This window comes from Eptatretus burgeri, chromosome 3 (assembly GCF_056783735.1).
Source record: "Eptatretus burgeri isolate ZD-2024b chromosome 3, Ebu_testis_v1, whole genome shotgun sequence".
In the NCBI taxonomy this organism is placed as follows: Eukaryota; Metazoa; Chordata; class Myxini; order Myxiniformes; family Myxinidae; genus Eptatretus; species Eptatretus burgeri.
Window position 1 is genome coordinate 53,427,733 of NC_140963.1, and position 20,198 is coordinate 53,447,930.

The 20,198-nt window shown below is 39.5% G+C and overlaps 1 protein-coding gene across 8 annotated transcripts in view; it reads right to left on the reverse strand.

The window, feature by feature from the left end:
- CEP290 (centrosomal protein 290) overlaps positions 1-20,198 on the reverse strand; it is a 252,833-nt gene that overhangs the window by 164,908 nt on the left and 67,727 nt on the right. For all 8 annotated transcript variants that reach the window (XM_085873380.1, XM_085873374.1, XM_085873377.1 and 5 more), the window contains exons 2-5: positions 16,630-16,746; positions 15,219-15,296; positions 14,941-15,010; positions 14,621-14,664 (exon numbers count right to left, since the gene is read on the reverse strand). In XM_085873380.1, coding sequence (XP_085729506.1) covers positions 14,621-14,664; positions 14,941-15,010; positions 15,219-15,296; positions 16,630-16,746 — 309 coding nt within the window. The remainder of the gene's footprint in view (positions 1-14,620; positions 14,665-14,940; positions 15,011-15,218; positions 15,297-16,629; positions 16,747-20,198) is intronic.

Here is a 20,198-nt window from a genome sequence, read left to right on the forward strand (position 1 = left end):
AAAAATGAAAAACTTTAATTAACATCAATATCCTCTCCCTGAAAACGATGTCAACGGTCTTGTCGAAAATACTGCGAATAGACTTGTCAATTCTTTGTTTTCCTCCTCGGTGGGTTGAGTTATTTTCTGTAATACCACCAATCTTTTTGTAATCTCACTGGTTTCCATATTTATTCAGTCTCGCTCTTTCCTCCCTCTCCTCCTTCTCTCTCTTCTCTCTCTTCTCTCTCTCCTCCTTCTCTTTCTTCTCACTCTCCTCTCCTTCCTCCTTCTCTTTCTTCTCCCTCTCCTCCTTCTCTCTCTTCTCTCTTCAACTCCTTCCTCGTCCCTTACTATCCTTGAATCGCTTACACCCCATAGAATATCATACATGTATTCATCAGGATTTCTTGTTATTCCTGTATCCAAAATAATTTTTTTTACAACAGGAAACCAATAAAATTTCTTTTGAATTTCTAAAAGCCTTACGTTTCCTTAACTTTATAATTTTTTCATTATTTAACATTCTAATTAAATCCAAAGTTGTTGGTTTATCAACATCAGCATAATGCCAATCTTTTATTGAAAATACCTCATTCTTATGTTGTAGAACATATTTATTAAAATACCGAATACCCTTTTCTTGAAGGTATGCTTGGACACAGAAATGATAATTTTCTTGAAGCCTTCTTGCCGTCATTTATGTATTAGAAATATATGTTAGAATAATATTATGACACGAAACACCTCCCCATCTTCCCATAGTTAAATCATTTTGTATTTTCCTACTTATTAAATATAATCCTGTTTTTTTCTGTTTTCATGATATAAACTAGGGCAAAACCATTATTGTATTTACCCTAATTAAATTCTGTAATTTGTTGTTTACTAATCGTGGCTCCACAAAACTCATTCTCAACACCAAGTGGATAATATTCTTCCTTACGAGACTGATTTAATTGTTCCAGGTCTTTTAGGTCAATTTTAAATGACCAATTATACCCGAAATCATTCATATCATACCCCCATTGTTCTATTCTCATACAAACGATACGCCCTTCTTTATAAAAATTTATTTTAATTCGAACTGTGAATTCTGTATGACCTGGAGATAAAATCAACACTTCTGTATCTTTGGAATACACGGCCGTTTTATTGAAGGATACATATTGTGATAAATCGCTTAATCTCACCAAGTCATTCGCGTCAGTTGGGCTTGGATAATTTTTTTAATTCATAAGCATTTTTCATATTAATATTTTTGGTTATATTATATTTATGTCGTTCAGCCTGTGCCTTTGTGTAATTTGATAAATCAATATCCAGTTCTTGAGATACACCAAAGATAGAACCATCTTTACCAACATAAGTCATTTATATTAGATTAAAAATAATGTCATGAAAAAATTTATTTTTGTTGAGTTGAAATAACACATATAGACATAATTGACCACAACACTTGGAATTTAATTCTTGGACTTGAAATGTTTGATAAACACCATTCTGTAAGAATTTTATGACTTTAACAGGTGGTGGAAGACCAAAACTATCAAAAAAATATTTGTCTTGACTATTAAAAATACAAACCCAATGAGAACCGTTCCCATTATTATCTTCTAAGTTCATAATAATATTCTTTGTATGTTTAGGCACGTTTGTGAATTCATCTCTCATACAAATAACCACATTATGAATTTTTAATTTCTTACAATATTTGACAAGTTGTAAATTTGATGTTGTATTCTTTCCACATTCTTTAAACCACTCATCAATGCTCATTTATTTATTAGAAAGATATATTCCATTACCCCTTTTAGTTAATTTTACACCTGCTTGTGTGATCGAAGAAAGCATACCTCCAACCAACAATCTCGATTTATCAGGCAGACCTTCAAGTTTTCCAGCAAAATCTACAATTACACCACTTCCACTAATTTGTTTCTCCAACTTTTTGTTACGTCTTTCCAATTATTTTTGAGCCCGGAGTTGAGCCTTCCTTTCGTTGGCAGTTTTCACCGCCGTTGAAATACCACCCGACAATGCTCCAACTGCACTTAAACCAGCAAATAAAGGAATTAGAAATGTGAGAAATCCTCCACTCGTCTCTCTTATTGAATATTTTTCTACATTGGTTTTGTCATTTTAATTTTAAGTGAGCCAGTATCGTTCAAGATTTTAACCTGTTCTCTTGTGAGCAAAACATCAATTCTTACTGCTCCTTTTCTCTGAATTGTATTAACGTTAATCGTACAAGGCTTTTGATTTTGAACACAAGATGATAGTTTATGAAGATTGATTTGATTCACATATACCCCAGTTGGTACTTTGCCACTCATTTATTCAACAAAAAAATTATGTGAGACTAATCATAACACCATTATCTGTATTAATCTGCAATTGTTTCTTCCAAAAGCAAACAATATGTATCAACTTCTTCACTCTCTCCTCTTTCAATGTATAGGGAAGTATCCACTCGATTGGACTTTATAGTTTCCTTTTGAACACTCAGGTCAAATGCAAAGATTGTATACAAACTTTTAAATGCTGTCATATCCAAAATAGGTTCTTTATTTCCATTACTTTCACACACCTTTTGGGAAGACTTGTATGCTTCAGCATAATCATTTGTTTCCCAATTAATTTCAAATCTATCTCGTGGATAAAATGTTCCATCGAGAGAAACACGAAGTTGTTTCACCTTAGCATTATCACTCAATGCATTATTCTTATCAGTAGCAGTATCGCCATCTGTTTTTTTTTAAATGATCCACAGATATCGTGGCTTTCCTTCCAGAACACCCAAATTCCACGTGTAAGTAGTTTGGTTTAGTTTAACGCGTTGACATCTTCTTTTGAGGTATGATACACTGAGTGGTTTCTTTGAGTTAAGTCTTCTTTTCAACATCTCTTCTGTTTTAAGATTCGGAGTATATTCACCAATATACCAACTCATTTCCTCAATTACAAACTTATTCTGATCACCAAAAGCACGAGCAACACCAAAAAGTAATCTATTTTCATTATCATTCCTTTGTAGTTGAAATCTAATTTTAAGACCATACAGAACTTTATCATGATCACAAAATCCAAATATACGTTTAAGAGGAACTGCCACAGTAAAACTATTAACTGCTTTTGTATCATCAGAAAACGTTCCTTTCCTTTGAGTATATCCAGGGTCTGTGGTTGTTCCCGTTGACATATCAGGAATAAAACCTTTGACAGCCCCCTTTCCCATTCTATCACTGAATGTATATAGTGTAAATTTCATCATTTCAGATCAGCAGAGACATAATCAACCGCTTCAACTTCTTGTGTTCCAATATACAAACGAACACTATCAAACATTTTCCAAAAGAAATAATTTACAAGTGTAGCGTTTGTGTTATTCCCAGCCTTCATGAATTTAAATTTACACAACAAGAAACTTTCAGATAGATTCAAATAGCTTTGTTGATTATTTATTTCAAAACTTTTTGTACCATTTGCATTCCAGTCTGTTCCAGTTATTGTATTTACCTTGAAGTAATCCTCTTTTTTTAGTGGAGTTTGAGATAACAATGGTATCATCCAAATCATAGATACTATCAATTTAATTGCTTCCATCGTATTTATTTAGGAAAAAAGATGTTAAAACTTTTGAAACCCTGACCCAAGTATTTGAATTATTTTATGTCGTTCTTGGGGAGACAACTGAGTTTTACCTTTTTTAATTTCTTTAATTGCTTGTAATTTATGAGATTCCTTTTGGGCATCTTTTATGCTCTTTACATCATCTGCTACATTTCCCACAGCAGAAGCAGTTTAACCAATTAGGTCTTTATGTTTAAGAATAGTTGAACCGATACCCATTAGAGTATCAATTATCCTATCTCCTCGAAATTGATGTCAGACACCCCTTTGTCTCTAAGGTTTATAGTATCCTCTACCAAGATACATACCTTCGCCCTTGTAGTATGGGGAAAGGAACATCCCATCCCCTGTAATTATTTTATATTTTCTCAACTCGTGTTTCCTCACAATAACCATCGTATTTATTTATTTATTGGAAAACTTCACGTAGGTGAATTCTGATGGATATAACTTCCCCATTTAAAGAAATCATACTATTATCTTGGTCGGTTATCCTAAAATTTACTCTGTGTGTGATTTTTCCTGACACCGGGAGATAAACCAGATTTTTGGGTTCCATATTGAATTTATAACCAATTCAGGTTGAGTATGCGCTGAATGAAAATATTGCATTTGTTTTTATTCCATCATTATCAGCAGCATCTATCAAATCACAGTGAATTAATACCAAATTTATTCCTGAGGATATATGAATGACATTATCACTGTAAAACGTCCCATTCGTTTCAATCTTTTTTGAGGAGAAACCCAATAACCCTCGAAATGAATTATCAATTGTGAAATCAACCTTGTAGTTATTTTTAAGTTTAATCGTTGATTTTGAAGTATGTTTTTGAATGTCTATAACAATATTTTTTGGTTCATCACCCTGTTCTTTCATAAGACGAGCAATTTCGGAAGATATTTGAGAAATCTCATATGCTCCGGGTGAGACTGTTATCGTTTTGTATCCACTTCCCGGATTATAACTAAATTTGTCATTTTTATCAGTTATATTAAAAAAGGTATTATAAGTTTCCATGGACAATAAAGATGCCTCATATTCTTTTGTTGGGTCAAGTTGTAGTGGGTATGGGAATGAAGATGTGTGGTCGCTTGTTGTGAAATTAAAACTCAGGATTGTGCTTCTCATCTTATTTAACATGAGACAAAATGTCTTTATATTGAGATTTATTAATTATTTTCATGTTCATCAATTGGTCTAAAATGGCTGATGCTTCATTAAAACAATTGTTATTTCCAGCCTTCTTACTACCGAACAACAATAACAGTCTATTAACTAATTGCGATGGGTCATTTGGAAGAAAACTAACACCTGAACTAAGGATACTTAAAGCCTGAATAATGTGTTTCTCCTTCTCATTTTTCCTACTTTACCAGAAATACTAACCCTATAATTAAGGTGTTCAGCAGATCAATATATACTCTATCATCATTATTTTTCATATCCAATGGTTTATCAATATACTTTGATTCATCCCTCACAGTTGAACCTTGTCTTCCATCTTTTGTGAGAAGAAACATTAATCTCGGAGTTAGTTTTATAGGGGGTTGAGCAGAACCCAAGAACAATAATTCATCATTAAATATCAATACCTTTTCTTGAACAAGATGAAATATTGCTGGTTGTTCTGTTGGAATGAGCCCTGCTATGGTTTTTGAATCCGCTGAATATTCATTGTTTTGAAGAGCATTCACAATATAATCAGGGGGTCGATTAATCTCTTCCAGTTGTTTAAATAAACCATCATCATATTCCAATTCTCCTAAATGCTCTAATTCTTCCTCCGTCAGTTGATAAAAAAATCTTTTAACATTTGAAGTTTTTTAGGAGTATATTCTACTGTGGGAACTGTGGAAACATCTTAAATTTTTTCTTGGGAAGTTTTTAAAAGTGGTTTAAAAAATTTCTCTTGTTTTCTTTCAAATGCTTCTTCGCCCGTTAGTTTCTGTCTGCGTTCCCTCTTTATGTCTTCCTGTTGTTTTACAACCTTTGAAACCAACTCTTTATGTTCCTGAAATCTTCTTGCTCTTTCTTTCATATCCATTTATTTATTGGAAAAATATCATTTAATATCTCATCTTGTTTCACAACAATGTATTTATATTTTTCAGTCGTGTGCTTCATGCAATCCCCAAATTCCTTTTTACTACATAATGTAGAACAATTATCTCTCCAAAAATTGTTTGTATCTATTGAATTTAACTTGAATAAAATAAAAGTATTAGCATTGTTTCTGATGGAACGACGAGGAAGTTGAAAGTATGATTGACTAAGATAAATACAATTACAAGAAGAATGTCGCCCTCTTGTGTCATAGCTGTCCATTACCATTTGGTTTCTCTCATTAACACAATCAAAGATAACGAGGTTCTTTTTTGATTTATCCAAATCTTGGGGAGACGGTATATCATCCGTATTATCACTAAGAGTAAAAGTTATCGGTTTTGATTTCTTTTTACATATCTGTGTATCGCAAAATAGTTGTATTATATCTTCAATGTTATAATCGTTTAGGTTTTTTTGAAGTTTAAATAAACGGATTATATCTTCTTTTTGAAGACCAGCATTAAAACCTTGCGAGAGAAGTTGATACTCTGGTTGAAAACTCGACTTTGTGAAAATCATTAAATTATCATAATCTAAAAAGTTGGGAGTCAGGAGCATCTTCAAAAGTAAGCAGGTTTTTCCACATCCAATTGAACCAACTATGAGACATGTTAATGACTTTGGAAGATTTTTATGATTGTTAAATTTTATCTTATTTTCCCAAATGGGTAAAAAAATCATTCATTTATATATTTGGAAAACAGGTTATTTAATTTATTGTTGGCTTTTTTAGAAACTATATTTTATCCGAAGTTCAGGTTTAATTTCAAGATAATCCATTATTTTATTTATGCAATATCTTGTGTTGATATTTCCCCGAAAATCACATCCATGAATAATATATAACAACAATCCTTTGAACATTTCTCTCATACGTTCAGTTTCTTCCCTTGTTAGGAAAGGTGTGTTATCACCCTCATACTTTACATTCATTTCTCTAATCAATCTTGTAAAGTAATTCATTTTTGGTGTAAATCTCAAAGAATTATTTTCCTTTTTATATTTTTTATTATCATTAATTAGAAGATAATCACAGAATATACATTGTTTATAGGCTTTTGACTCTGTGTTTAATCCCCGTCTTTCACACGCAAGACAATTCTCAAATTTGTCATATGGAGAATCAGGGAAGTCGATCATATTTATAAAGTAAAACTTTACTGAAAATGAAATTAATCTTCGATATCATCTTCGATACTTTCAGAATCATCTATAAAACTACTTTCATTACTATCTTTTGAACACAAACTCTCGGTATCATGATCACTCTCATTCATAATCTTCAAAATCTTCAGTTGAATATTGACTCATATTTAATTATTAGAAAAAAAAACATTACCCTCGATATCTATATACTTTTTTCATTAACAGATTCAACTGCTACATTTTTTATATTCAAGGTAATTTTAAAATGATCCTTGACTACAATTGAACGAAATGTCATTTCACCTGATATATGAACATCCTTTATATCTTTTGGGTTGTTGAAAAAAATACAAATTTCTCCTTGCATATTACAGATGGTCTTATCTTTTCTTTCTAAAGCTTCATATTGATGATGCTTTGATGAATATTGTTATTTCTTCTCAAGAGGAATTGAATGAGGAAGAAGAAGGTTATTATTTTGAAGTTGATTTGAGGTACCCGAGTGATCTTCATAATAAGCTTAAAGACCTTCCTTTTGCATGCGAGAAAGAAACCCCAAAGAAAGAATGGTTAAGTGATTATATCATAAAAGTTTTAATATTAAAGGCAAATCAACAGAAAAGTTATTAACAACATTCCATGATAAAGAGGGATATGTTTTGCATCAGAGAAGCTTGAAACAGTTTTTGAGAGAAGGATTGAGAGTAGCTAAAATTCATAGAGTTTTAAAATTTAAACAAAGTCCTTGGGTAAAAAAGTATATTCAATTCAATACAGATATGAGAGCAAATACAAAAGTAAAATTTGAAGTAGACTTTTATACATTAATGGATAATGCTGTATTTGGAAAGACTATGGAAAATGTTAGAAACAGGCAAAACATTAGATTCGCAACATCTTGGAAAGAAGCTTCTAGATTGATAAATAAACCAAGTTTTGAGAAAGAAGAGGTTTTTTCAGAGAACTTTTCTGCTATTCATATGAAAAAGGAAAGTATTGTCATGGATAAACCAATTTATATTGGAACAGCAGTTCTTGATTTATCAAAGATATTGATGTATGATTATTTGTATAATGACTTAAAGAAAGAGTATGGTGAAAATGTTTCATTGCTGTATATGGACATTGATAGTTTTATTCTAGATATAAAAACTGATGATGTTTATAAAGATATGAAGAAAAATATTGGAGTATATGATACAAGTAATTTTAGGAAGAAGAGCGAGTTATTTTCAAAAAAGAATGAAAAGGTTATTGATAAGTTGAAGGATGAGTTGGGTGGAAAAGTAATGAGTGAGTTTATTGGATTGAGAGCAAAGGCATATGCTTATAAGTATGGTGATCAGATTGATAAAAGGTTAAAGGGAATAAAGAAATATGTAACAAAGAAATCAATTACTTTTAGAAATTATTATAATTGTTTGATGAATAAGAAAGAAGAATATCAGAAAATGAATACAATAAGAAGTTACAAACATAAGATATATAGTGCAGAAGTAAATAAAAAGGCATTAGGAGCCTTTGATGATAAGATATTTATTTTAGATAATGGAATAGATTGTGTTCCATATGGATATTGTATGATAGAGTGAATATTTAATCATAGAGTATAGAGAATATAATATGGGTTTGGGTTTTTAAGGGCTACCGCAGTCTTTTTCACAATATATAAATGGTCAAACCAAGTATTAATCAAACTAAAGAGTGGAGAAAATCTCAGTCTAGGTATATAAATGGAAAACATAGTGAATGTGAAAAATATCAAATAAGTCTTATTGCAAAAAATAACTAAAACAAAGATAAATAAAACAAATAAGCGAATCAATTGAATAACTAGTAAGTTAGAGGATGTAAAGAAAAGAATAAATATCCTTGAATGGACTGAAAACTTAGATGGTTATCAATTGAACAATGGAAAAATAATTTACGACAATCTCAAAATGATATGCAACTCAGGAGGTGGTCAGATGAGATCATTAAGAGAAGTATATCATTTCATAATGACACAAAAGGGGTATCTTGAAAAATATAAAGATTCAAATGTTTTATTTTTAAATATTTTAGATGGGGATGATTGTGCAAAGAAAATTAAACTATTGAAGGAATTTGAGAATGAACAAATGTTTATAGGTTCAATGAGTGAGCTAAACGATATGCATTGGATATTTGAAAAAGAGTGCACCAAGGCTTACATGTTTCAGATATTTCTTTGGAATCACCTTGAACAAATCACATTACTACTTTGCTACTTGAACAAATCTTTATCTTATTGCATTGGTTATTTGAAAAGAGTGCCCCAAGGTTAAAAGGGGAGACAAATAAATATACCTTGGGATAAAAAGGGGGTTTACTTTTTAGGGAAAAAAAAATATGAATCGCTAAAAATCTCCCATTCATTTACATGGGGAAAAGTGAGACAATCAGTTTCCTCACCCTACTGTCCTGAGTTTGAGCCCGTTTTTCAGTTGAATTAACACCAGGTGGGGTTGACTCAGCCTGTCATACTTCTGTGGTCGGCAAAATGAGTACCAGTGTGCTGGTAATAGCGGAACAGCCGTGCCCTCAGCCATTGATGCTACCCACAGCCTTGTGCTGCATACGAAGGAGGAGGAATAATGTGGTTTTGGAAGACCTCAGGAGAGTTACATCCAACACATAAAGGAATCTTAGAGTTTAGATAGAACCGTAGGATTTTGTTTTGTTGGATTACCTCCTCTCGTATCAGTGGACAGTGAAATATGTTGTGTTTGTGTTGCAGATATGAATCTCTTTTGAAGCTCTTCTCTCAATCCACTCTATTTTTATATCCCTTCTAATCTCTTCTTCCCATCCTTCCGAACATCTCCCGCTATCCGCACCAATTTACAGTGAATCCATACACATAAACAACATGCTTTACAGAACCAACATTACACCTACAAAATTCACGTTACCAATCGGACCCATCATAGCGCTTGAGTGCCACTTGGTCCTGCGTGGCACCTGCATCATAGCGCTTGGGTGCCACTCGATACTGTTCAGTCCTGTGCAGCACCTGCTCTGAGGGACCGTGAGCTCTACCATTGAGTGCAACATGACAACAGGAGTGCACCAATGGGAATGCAGACGCAGGAAAAACAAGCTGCGCCGGGATTCTGGTAGGCTCTGAAGCAATGCACTGCCAAAGGGCTGTATAAGTCGAGTAATCCCAGAACTCAGGACTGTGTGTGTCCAGGGAACCCCAAGAGCCAGATGGAGTCTGCGAAGATCGAGCCATGTGAATGCAAACCACTGCGAGGATGGGATCCCCTGGGAGCGATTGAGCTGGTGCCACAGAACAAGTGGATAAGCCACGTTCTTTCTCTGGATATGCTGGTGAACAAACACTGACTTGCACTATCTTCTCTTTCTATTCCTATTTCTAATTGTTCATTTGGAACGCACAAGAGCAATCACTAATTGCACTCTCAACCTATTCAGGGCTGGGCTGCTGATTCACATTCACGATTTACTCTATCGCATTACAAAGCATTCACCCACATCGCTTCCCACATGGAGCATCACACCATCACCATCGCTTCTTTCTCTCCCCCTCCCCTTCATTTTGTGACCAATGTAAGCCAACAGACACGTCAGGTGAGCAAGGGGGTCGCCAATAAGTCCCACCCTCTTCTTCTTCTTCTATTTGGCTATTGCTCTTACTTGTCCAATTTCCTGGAGTGCCTGAGGCACCTATGTCTGTAGTTTCAAGATAAGTTGCCTGTCTAAGGGGGTTGTGTACTTAAAGGCCCGGTCACACCTTGACGTTTTAGCCAGCGATGGCAACGTATTAAAATGTATGTAAAACGCTGGCTGACGTTGAACTTTTGATGTTTTTTTTTTAAGATTCGGACGTATTCATAACGAGTTGGTCGTATGCATAACATATTAGTAATGGACACAGAACATTTCGTTGTGTTATAGATAACTTATACCAACAAATGCTGAACCTGTTGTCGGCCTACACAACCGATGCCCAACGGTAGTCTAACTTCGGCATAGCGCATTTCACGCATCGCCGACGATGTCGTGACGTAGCCTATTAAAAGGCTGACGCACAACGATTCAAATCATAACTGCCGTAGAAATGGAAGTGTCAACATCGCGGTCACACCTTGGCGATCTTGCCAGCATATGCCGACCGAAGAAAAATGTGTCTAAAACGTTGGGGCACGTCAAATACGGTTTGAGTAAGTTTGGTATACGTGAGTAGAACGCTAAAGTACGCTATCATACGTCGTAGTAAGTAGAGTACGTCAAGAAATTTTAAACATGTTCAAAATTTTATGATGTACTCGGCGTATGACACACGTTCCGCATGTGATGGGGATAAGTTTTACACACGATATGTGGACGCTTACACACGTCCACAAAGGCTACTTATAAGCTACTCATAAGTCGAAACACGTCGCGGTAATGTCTTTTTTACGCGAAACTTATTTCTAACTTATGTTTGACGTGCTTTGAACCAATTCTTTACGTAGTCCCAACACACATCGACGTATGTAGACGTATTCCAATGACGTCTTCCGGTCGACAAAAAAAAAAAAATGAATGTGTTTCTAGCTTACAACTGCCATATAAAGACGTGTTCCCAGCGGTTTTGGGAATTGGTATATAAAAATGCTGCTCATAAAAGGGGAACCCAACAGTGTTTTCGAGTCCTTTTTGAGTCGATGTCCATGTCAGCATTAACAGTATCAGTATCAGTATCAGTATTAGTATTAGTTTGTTCATGTTGGCAGTAGTAGGTGAGTGTGAGGGGGAGGGTGTGGGTTATGATGGATCCTCCTTGCATCCGCGTGTCCACGGGTAGGTTCATAGGCTGCCACTCAACGATTTAAATGGCTGCATCTCCACTATTGAAAGTAGACGCTTGCGCTCAACAATTGGATTTTTTTTACACTCAACGACTTTTAAACGGTACCACTCAGCGATTTTCATTGTATACAATGAACGATTTAAATTGCTGTCACTCGCCTTTGTTTTTTGACGCTGGGGTTTGGAAATTTGAAGCGTTTCTTCTGAACGTGTTAAAACGCTCAAACTCGACTATTTTAAATAGACGCTGCCGATGGAGAATTGGAATCATAGCCAAGCTAGACATCGAAGTGTGAACATCCTCGTCATGCCGAAGAAAAGTTTGAAGAATGCTGCAAATAAGTGTCCTGGCCGTGGCAGTGGACGCTGACACAAGGACGATCCATTATACCGACGTCTTTCAGCCTATGAGTAACTTAAAAGTAACGTCTGTCGATGTGTGGCAACGATCGCGTAACGTGCCAACAACACGTTAATCATAGGTTAGAAATAGGTTTCGGGTACGCTAAACATTACCTCGGCGTGTCTCAACTTATGATTAACTTACAAGTAGCATGTGTTGACGTCTGTCAACGATCGCAGACCGTGCATACAACTTGTGGCCAGCGTAGCGGAACGTGTGAGTCATACGCCAGCATACGTCGTGAAATTTCAAGCATGAAAAAATTTGAGGACAACCGAAAAGTACAACGTTTAAAGCCAGCGTACAACGACGTATGGCAGTGTTTGTCAGCGTGCTCTCAATGTTATCAAAACTTACCCATAACGTATTCAACGTGTGCCAGCGTTTTAGAAAAAAAATTCAAAAATCGGCATACGTTGGCTAAAACGTCAAGGTGTGACCGGGCCTTAAGGGTAAGACTTTCTTTTGTGACACTGCATTGCTTGCATAAACGTGCTATTTGTCAACATGACCATTCGTTTCCAACCTGCCCGATTGTCCCTTCTCTATTGGTTCGACAGAGTATCTAAATGGTAGATGGGAATTTTGCCATGCTGTTTCGCTACATTCAGAGATGAGCCAAAATTGCACTTACGGTTCCGCTCGACCATTCTTGATTCATAGGAGTGGGGTGTTAAGAACACAGTTCCCTATCTGGGGGGATAAATTTGCTAGGAAGGTAACATGGGAATTGGATGTGAGGACACCACCTAAATTAATCGTCTCAGATGGCATCCGTGGTTGCTTAGGCCTAAGTCACATTTGCCACGGCGGCTGTGGGGTCTCCAAAATCTACGTCCACTAGCAATTATATGGCGGCCGCAGTATTTCCACGGTCACACAATGTAGCAGTCACATAAGTTTTTCTTTTTCGGGGCGCCACACGGCGTATTTATAAATTGTGGAGACCGAAAACGTGGGGGTGCCATACGGTCTTTGATTTGATCTCACACGGTGACCTTAGGGCGTTCCTGCGGCGGTGATAGAATTTTCAAGGGAGACGCAAGGCGACCGCAGGGGGACCGCAGGGGGGCCCTAAGCCGAATGTACGGCCAGACGGACGGTAACGAGTGGGTTCTTTTTTTATTATTATTATTTTTTACCAGTTCTTTTGTTTCGGCATGTCGAATTGCTACGGCGAACGTAGATATGAAAAAAAGTTACAACTCCGCGTTATAATTCCACGGCGACCCTACGGCCTGTAAAATATAACCAAACGGCGTAGGGCCACCCTGAGGCCACCTCAGAAACTCTGCGGCTGCCGCACGTTTGTCAATTCAGAGGGCGTACGGCCGTCCTATAGCAAATGTGACTTCGGCCTTAACAACTCATCGTGCTGCAGAGTTATCTGCGGCGAGTCAACTTCAGGGTCAAAGGTCGGGAAGCGGGTCCGAGAAGCCCCGAGTGACCTGGCCAGCAAACCCGTAATGATAGCATTACCATCTTCTTCCCTTTTATGTCATTATCATTTCACTGTTCCATCACTGGCATGGGGGGAGGGGTGGGGGAGGGGGGGTCTCACACAAACAACATACAAGCATCCATTCCTGTGTCTAGCAAAGTGAATCCATTTATTACTGTTGCCATTCTAATTATAGAAGAGCATTGAACCAAGATGAATAGAGGACTAACTGGTAGGAATCAACCATCATTTGGTTTGTTACTTTCCAAGTGAATCAACTTGATCATTTGTCTGCAGGGTTTCCAAAGTTCACGATAGAACTTGGACAAAAACAATATGCATGAAAATGTCAGGAGACATCAATGTACTTTAACATTAGGAGACAATGTAAAATGAACAGTGTATAGGAGTTGTATCTGGGATCCTCGCATCAAGAGCTCAGTGTTAAACTGGGAATGTCACAGAGGCAAAATTGTCTTTATTAGGCGATCATGCTTTCCTACAAGTGCAAGCACTTGGACTTCTCTGAGCAAAGGAATTTTGAACTTGAGAAATGTTGAACACAGATGATACTGAGATTCAGAGTTTTCAAGATGTATTACCAAAATGAAATCATCACTTGTGTAAGACAGAGTTCATGTTTCATCAGATAAATGCATGTTGGAGTTAATTAAACAAACTGACAAGAGAAACAAATCTTCTTCTTCTTCTTTCGGCTGCTCCCGTTAAGGGTCGCCACAGCGGATCATCCGCATGATCCGCATCGTGATTTGGCACATGTTTTACGCCGGATGCCCTTCCTGACGCAACCCTGGTCGCCTCTTAGGACACAGGGATATGGTACACCTATTTTAACCGGGGTATACACCGGCCCAGTTCACTGGTACTCATTTCGCCGACCTCGGAAGGATGACAGGCTGAGTCAACCCCCTGGTGTATTCATTCAGTGGTCCAACGGGGCTTGAACTCAGGACCTATTGGGTCCCAAGCCACTGCCCTAACCACTGCGCCAACACCAGGCTCTGACAAGAGAAACAAATGAATGAGAAAAATAAATACAGAAACTCACCAATTCCTTCTTCAACCTCTCAATGTTTGCCTTCAACTTCTCCTCTGTGCAATGCAAGTCCACATTCACGGCTTTAAGTAAGTATACACTATACAGTATTCAGTAAATGAAATATATCTGCAATCTTACAATCACATTCCCCCTCCATACACTTTCAGTTCCTTTGTACGAATATACATGAAACAACGTACAAGCATGCAGCTGGAATGTGTGAGGTAGACTATGGATTCAAACTTTTTACAACATACTACAAAACACAATCAGCATAGTAATAAAAAAAAAAAAAAAAAGACGTTTATGATAAAAGAAGCCAAAGTTACCAGTATGAGCTTGCTCTTCTCCAGCTTTCTCCAACTCTTCAAGTGTCATCGCTGACTCTTGCACCTTGAGCTGCACAGAGCATGCATCAACAACAGCATGCGGTCTCTACGACAATAGACCGTTGCATCAAAAACATGGGCACCCAGACATGCCTCAAAAGAGGGTACATAGTCTGTCGTACGTGACAGCCTGCCATCCTGCATTTGACATTGCACAGCACTTGGTACATGGTTGCATCTCAATAACACATGATGAGATGTCAAAAAAAAAGCATTACCTGCAGCAGAAACTGTGTAATGAAGAAGAGTTGCAAAATGTTTTTCGAATGTTCGCCTTGCAGTTGCTGCCTTTTCAACTGCACACGCATACACGTACACTTATGACAGATTCAAGCTCATGTTTCAAACTTATGACAGACGTGTCTGAACGATATTTGGCTCGGGCAGCCTGTCTCCGGACGCGTCCGGGCGGTGTTTGTCTCCGGACGCGTCCGGGCGGTGTTTGTCTCCGGACGCGTCCGGGCGGTGTTTGTCTCCGGACGCGTCCGGGCGGTGTTTGTCTCCGGACGCGTCCGGGCGGTGTTTGTCTCCGGACGCGTCCGGGCGGTGTTTGTCTCCGGACGCGTCCGGGCGGTGTTTGTCTCCGGACGCGTCCGGGCGGTGTTTGTCTCCGGACGCGTCCGGGCGGTGTTTGTCTCCGGACGCGTCCGGGCGGTGTTTGTCTCCGGACGCGTCCGGGCGGTGTTTGTGTCTGGATGAGAGTTGGTCTCCAGACGTATATCTCCATATGCCTTTGCCTCCTCCCCCCCCTTCTTCTTTCCTCTCCTCTCCGATCTCTCCCACCTCCCCTTTTACTTCTTCCCTCTTCCCCCCTCCCTCCTCTCTCCTCCCTCCCCCTTCTCTCTCCTTCCCCCCCCCTTTCTCTCCTTCCCCCTCCCTCCTCTCTCTCCCCTCCCTCCTCTCTCTCTCCCTCCTCCCTCCCCCTTTCTCTCCTTCCCTCCTCTCCCTCTCCCCTCTCCCCTCCCTCCTCTCTCCCCCTCTCCCCCCGCTCCTCTCTCCCCCTCTCCCTCCTCCCTCCTCCTCTCTCTCTCTCCTCTCCCTCTCCTCTCCCTCTCCCCCTCCCTACTCTCTCTCCCTCTCTCTCCTCTCCCTCTCCCCTCTCTCTCTCCCTTCCTCCTCTCCCTCCCCTCCTCTCTCTCACTCCCTTCTCTCCCCCTCCCTCCTCTCTCTCTCCCACCCTCCCTCCCTCCCTCCCTCTCCCCTCTCTCCCCATCCTCCCTAATCTCTCTCCCTTCTCTGAGCCTCTCTCTCTCTCTCTCTCCCCCCACCTCATCTCTCTTCCCCCACCTCATCTCTCTCTTCCCCCCTTTCCTAGTCTCTCTCCCTCTTCCCCCCTTCCTCGTCTCCCTCCCTCCCCCCCCTTCCTCGTCTCCCTCTCCCCCCTCCCTCTTCTCTCTCCTCCCCTCCCTCTCTTTAGTATTCTCATCAGCGAAACAACCGGTGGTGTTGGAAAGTTTAAAATAATGTGAATGCACAACCTTTTAAACAAGAGGAAGCATAACATGAATCAGGCAGATACAAAGGTATCCTTGGTGATCATGTGGTTACTTGGACTAAAATTTTGAAGCTAATTGTTAACATGTGTCAAAGCAGAAAATCAGATATCGAGCTATGAGATAAATGGGGCACCTGGACAATCACGTCTTGGTGCTGGAGCACGTCATGCTCATGCTGCTCCAACTTCGCTGGATCAAGACGCATAAGGAATTCCCAGTCTAACTCAGGAGACATGGCCCGAGGATTCTCCTGAAACAAACATACACAAGCCAATATGCAGAATCTGCAAATTTTATTATAAACAGCAGTTCAGGTTTTAACTGCGAAGTCGTAAAATTATCTCCTACAACAAAAGCGTCCTTTCGAAAACACACAAAAAAAATATAATGTTGATTTGCCTTGGATTAGCCTATTGTCGTCCACGGCAGGAGAAAGGTCTCCCTGGACCTGCTCCATCCTTTTCCGTTCTCTGCAATTTGGGGACATTGCACTGCAGTTAGTTTTTAAGTTTAGTGTCTCCATTTAATCTTTGGTGTTCTTCGATTTCTTCCAGGTTCAGGTCGAGGATGTCAGCTTGTAATTCTTGTTGTCCATCGATGACCCATTCCTGTTGCTATGTTACGAAAAACAGAATAAAATATATAACTACTCCTCCTTTAATGGCCCCAATTAATCCCACCAACATTATGAGGAAGTTTGGCCCAAGTCTTTCAAGAACTAGCTGGCCAGGCCTGTCATTCAACCGATGATGGCAGAAATGTGAAATTTCGTCAGGGTGGTTGCGATAACTCGCCTACACTTCACGAAAGATGCCGAGAGATATTTTACGTCCACCAACTAATGTGAACAGACAGGACACCGAGCTTTACGTCCATCCGAGAGAAGGCACACTGTGATGCAACTCCCTGCCTGTGAAATTCCAATATGACAGTGTATATTCAGGCTGAGATAAGAACGGAACTCAGACTAGTCAGCTCACAGGTAAGTACGCCACATATATCTCTAAAATAAATGCGCCCTTGATATTCTTGCACTCAAGAATTAGTCACGTAACATCGTGCAGGAAAAAATTCCCCTCAAAACATCAGAATAGAAACTTACAAAACAAAAAATAAAACCCAAACATAAACAGCCAGAAAAACCAACATACACAGAGATTTGAGTTAGAGAGGTCCAAAATGCAGTTTTGCTCCTCCAGCATCAGGCAAGTTTGAGTACGAATCTGTCCATCATCATCTTCAAGGTTTCCTTTATGGCAGCCAAAAGATGGTCATTCACATGTGATATGGGAACCACCAGGGAACACGAATACGATTGTAGTGTTGGAGCTGCTATTTAAGACAGGAATTGGCATTTTGTTCAGGGTAATGGTGACATCTCATCGTGAAAGACAACTTGGGACCTTTAATGTCCACCAACCATCCTTGAGTACCTCCATCCATTGTTGGGAGAGCAGAAGCAACATATCCAGGATAGATTGACCTGGTCTGAAACCAAATTTATGATCGGAAATCAGGCCATTGGTGAAGTGGAAGGATTTAATGTCTGAAGCGATGATGGATTCCATAACCTTGCTGATGATTAGGAGAAAGCTGATTGGTCTGTAGTTGCAGGATGTTTTTGCACCTTTTTTGTGCAGGGCAGTGATGTTTGCTGATTTCCAAGCAGATGGCAGATGATCTTGAGCAAATGAGAGGGTGAAGAGAACAGAGAGAGGGTGAGCAAGAGCAGAGGAGCAGGTTTTTCGGACACGTGGGCTGATGTCGTCTGGACCGGTTGCAGAATCTAAGTCGAGGTTTGACAGCAAACTCTCGACTTTGTCAGAAGAAAAGGACACAAAGTCCAGGGACAGTTGGGTGCGACTGGGTAAGGTTTGTAGAGAAAGTGATGGGTTTTGGACACAAGATTTAGCTGCAAACACCGAGTTTAGGCATTCAGCTTTTTCACGTGCGTTATCAGCAGTGCGGCCATTTGAGGTAAGGGAGGGGATGGAGGGGGAACATACACCCCATTTCAGTGCAGCCATTTCAGACTTGAAATTCGAAAGATGTTGTTTTCTGGCTCTTCTGAGGGTAGAAACACACTTGTTCCAAGCTTTACGGAAGGAACTGAGATAACCCTCAGTTGAGTTTGCTTTCCATGAGGCAAAAGCAAGTTGTTTCAGGACAACTGCCTCGCCACAAGCTTCAGTGAACCATGGGCGGGAGGAAGGGTAGGACAACTTAAGATGAGAGGGGATAAATCTGTGTATGAGAGAGAGAGCAAGATTCTTTGAAAGAATTCGCGGATGAGTTGATGTTGGAGAAAGTAGCGATGGGAGACCAGTCGAGAAGTTTAATGGCTCTTAAAGTCCCTGCCAATCGGCTTGAGTGAAATGCCAGACTCGACGGCGCTGAGGTGGTTCTGTAATAACATCCAGAGAGATGTCCACTTTGACAAGCACGTGGTCAGAAGAAAAGCATACATTTTCAGGAAAATTTGTCAAAATCAGATCCAGAAGAGATAAAGCACTGTTGGTTGAGATCCGGGTTGGGAAGTTCACTGATTGAGTCAGTCCCAATGAGTCGCAGAAGTCTGTTGCTGAAGTGCCACGGCAGGCAAGAGAGGTACCCACACCCAGCCAACTGGCATGATGACAATTGAAGTCGCCACATATGAGGAAGAGAGAGTTCGGATGAGAGGATAGAAGTTGGTCCATGTTTTTGGATAGTGAGGGGTAAATGGAGTCATCACTGTTTGGTGGACAGTACAGTACACATATAAACATAAGGTGGGAGTGGAGGGGAAGCCATAACCAGATGTATTTCTGGGGGTGTGGGGGAGTGAGGGCAGTGCATGGAGAGTGAGTTATAGAGTCTTTGATGAAGAGAGCAACTCCTCCACCAGGAAGAGGCTCAGGTCTGTCATACCGGAGGAGGGAGTAACCAGGGAGAGATACTTGGGAGTCAGAGACATCTTGAGGGAGGAAAGTTTCTGTTGGACAGATTATGTCTGGTTTATCAGTAGCAACCTGCATGGAAAGATGTCAGGTTTGAGCGAAGGCCCCAAATATTTGAGGTCCGCACTGTAAATGAAGAGGAAGGAGAGGAAGCTTTGGGTGCAGGAGAGATGAGGGGAGGGGGAGAGTAGGAGATAAGAAGAGTTGTTGAAAGTGTGGGGGATTGCAGAAGAGCTAGGGGAGGGGGTGGATGAGGAGGAGAAAAGGCTTAGTGGTCCTGGGTTGAGGTGCAGTGGGGAGTAATAAGAGAGGGGGCAGAAGGCAGTTGAGGATTTGAGGAGGTCGAGTGATGAGATGGAGGAGGTAGGGCAGTGGAAGGAGGCAGCTTTGTGGATGAGAGGGGGGGGAATTTTGAGAAGGGTGAGTCGGGAGAGTTGAGGGAGAAAGGTGAAGGGGAAATTTCTGAGGAATTAAATGTTAAATCTTAAATGAGAAATCTTGCAGCATCAATTAAGCTTTTATATTTATGTAACCAGCTATTTTACAAGGCCAATGGGCCAGCAAACATCTCCCGCTACCTGTGTGGGGAACATATCCCTGGAGATAAGCTTGTAAACATGTCACAAATGCAGTTTTAATGTCCAGACACACTGTCACCCTGTTGCAAGTATAACTGAGTAGCAATGTCATTTATAATGATGATGTGTAAGGTTGCCAACTGACTAATCCTGTGGGCATCATCAACTCACCTACTCTTGTGGGA